The following is a 6,000-nucleotide window of genomic DNA, read 5'->3' as shown; positions in this document are numbered from 1 at the left end:
ACTTTGAAATCTCTGCCCAAAAGCTTGATGATTAGAAGTTGAGAATTAATAACTGTGGTGGTAATGAGAAAGGGGAAGATACTGAGGAGAGATTAGAAGCAATACATTCAAATCACACTTAAAAGAAACTGTAGATGATATATCGCTAAAATGGATTTCTGGAAAACAGTTTTCAGTTCCAAATACAGTGACTGCCTTTTCCTCTTTTCAACCCGACCTCCCCAGATAAAAGTGCTTCTGTTTAGTTTGTGTCAGTATGAATTTTGATGAGATCTAAACTATGTGGGAACTGAAAAGCATGCCTTCTATGTGGACATCAATTTCCTTCAATTTGTTGTAGACAGGCTCTTATGTGACTTCTTCCTCTTCAGACAATTTAGTGATTTCTGTTAAAAAGATGAGAAGTAACCAAGGATTGTCCGAACCAGCTGAAAAACTCCTGTCAGGGAACTAAGTAAAAGCAGAGGATGAACATTATTTGAAATTTATAGTAAACTCAGAATTTTCCTGGGAAAAATAAATTGTTTATATTCATGAGCTTCTAAATTAAATACATCAGATTTAGTACTTTGAAGTGGTTTTTTTCTTTAAGCCCCTAATTCTCATAAAGACACTAGATAATCTCCCTTCATTGCAATGTAAGGCGTAGTTGAAATACATGATAGTTAATCTCTGCAAATTATGAAAGTGCATTTAAAATAATTTTAAAACTGCTAGCATAACAAACCCTTCCAGTTTTATTTAGATTCCTCTGGCTATTTCTCTATGAAAGATGGCTTTAAAGTACAGGTCTTGTATGTAGTGTCCTACCAACTTAAATGGCAAGAATTTTACACCCTAACTCTGTAATTGGGGCCACATCATGTTCTTTTCAAGGCTCCCTGTGCTGCTTTATTCAGCAGAAAGATTCCTCTCCAGAGCTCTGTCTCCAGTTGTTACGTTAGGGAATTAAAGTGTGCAGCAGCTTATGCAGAGCAACAGCTTACATGAACAGTAGGCCTTGAATTCCTTCTTTCGGGCAGCAAATGAAACCTTGCATATGCCTATGGTGACATTATGGAACTACAGAGAATACATTGTTTCTGAGCACTAGTGGAAGTCTCTCGGAGTAGGAAAACAGTATTGTAAATAGCAAAGTATTTTTTCATAAAATTGTAATACTAAGACACAAAGCTTGGACTTACAAAGACTCGGGTTAGATGCTGTTGAAACAAAACGGAGACTTCACTGGGATGTGGGAATTGAGCTGAAGTTGATTACATTTGTGTTTCATTTTATTCAAAGTATAAGAGCCGTATGCCTAGCACATTGGACTGAAAGTAAGAATGACAGCATGCTTAAAGTCTTCTGTGGAAGCTGGAAAATATTTCATAAAGATGCATGTTGTCAAAACCCTGTTTCTTTGTATACAATAACATTACTGTAGAGGTACATCCTGGATATAATCAACTTTACTGTGGTGAAAATGGGACAGATGGGTTCACAGTAGCTGAGGAAGAGTGGTGAGGTTTGAACCACGTCTGTAATTCAAAGTTGTCGGTAAGTATTAGTGTTGGTGATAATAAGCAAAGTGAGTTTTGGTGTAATAGGGAGTAAGGTAAAGAGTAAGTAGCAACAACTTACTTAAACATAGGAAGCAAATACGTGTCATATTGCAGTATACCAATGATAAGGAACAACTGCATTCTCTTTGTTCACATTGCCTGAACAAAGGCAAAAAAAAAATAGATATTTTCAAATATATTGACATGATACAAACTAACCTTTTTACAATAATGTTAACTTATCACTTCAGTTTTTTAGATGTTTTCTCAGTAAGAATTTCACTTTTCAATCGGTTCAGTTGCTTTTGAACATTGTTCTTGTACAAGTTGTGAAAGCAGGAAAATATTTTAACTGTGATCCTTTAAATATCAGGAAAGCATACTTCTTTGTTTCGGGGGAGAGAGGAAATAAAAGGGTAGAAACACTGTCAAGTTTGCAGAAATGATCACTTTCTAAGTCTGCAAGCCAAGATTTTAAAGGGATGTATGATTGTGTATTGCTAATCTAAGTGCCAAACTTGAGAGTGCAAATATTTAATATCTTGAAGCATTTCAAGATAGATACCTAATATTAGGTATTACTTAGACTGAAAACCATTGTCATGAGTTGTACTGTTTTAGTATTTGAAGTAGTTTTCAAAAATGCAAACTAAATGTTTTAGAAAGTTCTATCCTGCAATTATGAATAAAGACTTCTTGCATTCCATGTTAGCCAAGTTCTTAATTTTAGAATATTTCAAAATGCTGTAGGAAAATGTTTACTTCGGGCTAATACTCAAGTAGTGGCTAGACTACATTTCTACCATTAATTTACTGTATTTGTTTCTGAAATCATCATGAAAGAAGTACTATTAAAAATATAAATAAAAAGGCATTGTGATTCTGATTTTATTTTTATAGCAGTGTCAAGAGTAGAAGATTTTTCTGAACTGGTTTGTGCTTGCATAAGCTGCTAGGAGTAGAAGTAATACGACTATATGTGATTAGTGGACTGTAAATAGTAACCATGGAGTATGAAATGCTCAGTTTTGAATTGAACTGTCAATGCAGAAGCCATGGCTTTTTAACTTTCTAAAATCTATGTACCAGAGCTCATTTTGAAAATGGTTTGAGATTTAATTGTGCATTTACAGTGGAGTAACAGTAGTTTATGAATTCTAAAACCTGATATGATGCGTATGCATCTTAATGCATTAGAATAATTTTAGTTGACATGATTATTATGCAGTAACTTATTTTTGACATTCTAGAGTTAATCTCCTTTAATATATATATATACACTCCTATTATGTTATTTTACTAATCTTATTTAAAAAGGGAACATTACATATTGAATACTGTACCTCAATTTTATTGTAATGATTTTACTGGTTACCAGGTGGGGTGGCAGTTGAAAAATTTGGTGAATGCACTACGAGAGGATCCGAGTGGTGTTATCTTAACTTTGAAAAAGCGACCTCAGAGCATGCTTACCTCAGCACCAGCTTTACTGAAAAATATGAGATGGAAGCCCCTTGCTCTGCAGGTAATGAAGCTTAATCATAAGTCATACACCATCATTTTAACTATAGATTATCTCAGTGATGCTTTATTGTGCTTCATCTCAGCAGCATATGGATTTACTCTTGCATACTTTGAAAAATTGTTTCTCTGCAGTTTGTTCTCATAGGCTCAATAGAAATTAAACCTGTTAATAGAACTCTTCAAATTTAGGAAGTAATCATCCCAGTGTTTTTCAATGCAGAAATGTAGCCCCAGGTAATTTTTCTAGCCAATGGAAAGCAAGCATACTTCAGAAAATAATAAATTTTAGTTTGACTTCTTGTTAAGCTCTCAGGCAGTATAACCTTAAAGAAAGAAGGGGTGGAAAGATCTTGAGTTCTCAGTTTGATCAATGATGGAGTTATAGGAGAATTTATAAGGTGATTTTACTCACTAAACCACTTGACCATCAAAATTTGCTCATGTAAATAAAGTCGCATTTGAGTCAAAGCTGTCATTGAGATTGAACCCTTGCATGTAAAAAGGTGTAGCATAGGATGTCCAGCTAGGCCTTTAATCTTAGTAAGCCTGCAATGTGCTGAAAACCATGGAATGGTTTCATTAAAGCTTTCATGTTTCACTGTAGGATAAAATGTCACTGTGATGGATTACTCTAGGAAATAAAAGTTATGTCCAGACTAACAAAAGATTATAATCAACAGATAGAACTAACAATAATCCCTTTTTTCATTCAGTGCAGATAAAACATTGTTTAGAAATGTCTTTTCTTTGTGTAAGGATTGCATACTTTGGGACATTTTTATTATCACAGTAAAAAGTCTAATTTGAAATTGAGCATATTTGAGAGAGAAAAGACTTCTTCAAGGATTGGGCAAAAGGAAAATGAGATATGGAAATGGCACTGCTAGCAGCTGTGGTCTTTGCCATTTAAAAAATTGAGAGATTTATAAAAAGAACTAATGCATTGAAGAACTTATTTCAAATAAGTATATATATATAAATTATTTTATAATGGTTAAATACATCATTGTCTTTGAAACTGAGTAATTTTTGAATGACTGAGATGTCTTGGTCTTTCAGATATAAAGAACTGACTAGACATGTGATAAAAAACTATCTTATTAGTGTCTGAAAATAATATTGCAAATCCGTATGCATGATATGACTGTATGAATGACCATACTAGAAGACTTCACTTTACCATAGCTTCAGTAAGAATATCAATACAAACAAAAAAATGCACATCATTGCTTTAAATTAGGTAAAATTCTTTCAGCCTAAATCCTCTTTGGGTGAATATGGTACTTCTTTGGGTGAATTGGGTTATTCTCCTAAATAGTTCCTTTTTGCTTCACTTAACCATTTGCTCCTAGAATAATTACACTGAAGACCCCATGACAGAAGTTTCTGACATTGGTCCTTGATGCAGACAACTGCAAATGAGCAATTAATTCAAGACAGGATATTCCAAAAGGGTGGGAAGAAATTGGACAGAAACTAATTTCCACCATTTAAACTAAAAGTCCAGTAGGAAAGTCAGGATTCCTGTGGTCCTTTTACAGCAAATGCAATCATGAGCTTAAGTTGTGGGCCTGCTCAAAAACTCCACACTTGCTTCCAGAAGCAAAAATCCAGTCATCTTTTAGTGTATTGTATTTATCTTTGATTTGCATCTCAGCATCATTAGTTCAATACAGATACTAGGGTGCTATTCAACTGATCTAACTTCAGATATCTGCTGTGTACATATCTACATATCATTCAGGTTTCTCATTTTTGCTCTGGCCATCAGGCATATATAACAGGTACTGGTTCATTCATCTTGGCCTATTTCAGACTGATTTGCCTTAGGATCAGGTGAACTGAACATTGTGCATGCCTTTTTCTCTCCATTTGATAATAAAGGGAGGTCTGGACAGCTAGCTCAAATGTAGATTATCTGTATTAGATGAGACTGACCCTAGATAGAGGTCTTCTGTAATTTTACAGGTTTGGGAAGGGGGTAGTGGGAGTATTGGTTTGAGTATGGCAGATTTTTGCTGGTAGCATAGGAAATATCATTAAGGCTAATAGGAGTCCAAATACAGATGCTATTCAACGTTAAAGAGATTATTCTGATATCATGATGATATTGTTCTGATATTAACAAACATGACACTAGGAAAAGGCCAGAACCTCATTCTATGCTTGTGTGTGCAGTGTGCATATGTATGTCTGTTGTAATTTATGATTTCAGTGTGAGAAACAGCAGTTTTCCTAAGTAGTCTGATGTTGAAAAAGCTCCAGTGTGAAGTGAACACAAACTTCAGAAGCTGCATAAAGTAGGGATTTCTTTTGTTGATTTATGTAGATAACAGGTGAACAGATGTTAAAGTCAGCTGATGTTAAAGTTTAAATGTAACCTAAGTGTGAAACCAGTATTATCAAGCAGTGAAGATTATATTTGATTAATAACAAGCAAGAGCAGTCCGAGTGAAGTGTAATTTTGAAGCTATTCAAAAGATGAAGAACTTATGTTTATTTAACAGAATCTACTTTAAAATAATAAAAAAAAAACCTTCCATAAAACTAAGTTTTGTAATTGCAATTTTCCCTATGCCTGTTCTGAAATTTCTTAACATTCCTGATTCAGATAAGAGTGCTATTCTGTAATAAGAACTTGGGACGTAGTGTTAAGAGGAGAGGAGTAAAGTGATGATAGCAAATTAAAAAAAAAAAAAAAAAGAATTAGGAAAAGCAGTACTTCCATCACCTTTGGAAGCAGGAAAAATGATGATAACTTTTTTCCTATATCAGGATGTCATGAAATAATTGAGAATATTATAACTGTGCTGTCATCCCAGAGCTAAGTTAATTGAACCATATGTATTATTCAACAGACACAGGCTATAAAGAAATTATGACTCAGTAATAATTCTGTTAAAGTACAAAATATGAGCAAAATAGTCAAAGG

General features: G+C 34.0%; 1 protein-coding gene across 1 annotated transcript in view; it reads left to right on the top strand.

Annotated features, from left to right (window-relative positions):
* Window positions 1-2,922: 2,922 nt before the first annotated feature.
* The window catches only part of CNKSR2 (connector enhancer of kinase suppressor of Ras 2), a gene marked incomplete at both ends in the record, with an annotated part of 61,548 nt that continues 58,470 nt past the window's right edge, over window positions 2,923-6,000 (top strand). The window contains one exon of the mRNA XM_010010295.1: window positions 2,923-3,069. Coding sequence (XP_010008597.1) covers window positions 2,923-3,069 — 147 coding nt within the window. The remainder of the gene's footprint in view (window positions 3,070-6,000) is intronic.

The sequence above is a fragment of the Nestor notabilis genome, unplaced genomic scaffold, assembly GCF_000696875.1.
Source record: "Nestor notabilis isolate BGI_N333 unplaced genomic scaffold, ASM69687v1 scaffold7332, whole genome shotgun sequence".
In the NCBI taxonomy this organism is placed as follows: Eukaryota; Metazoa; Chordata; class Aves; order Psittaciformes; family Psittacidae; genus Nestor; species Nestor notabilis.
Note: the sequence above shows the minus strand (reverse complement) of the source record. Positions and strands in the feature narration are given on the sequence as shown.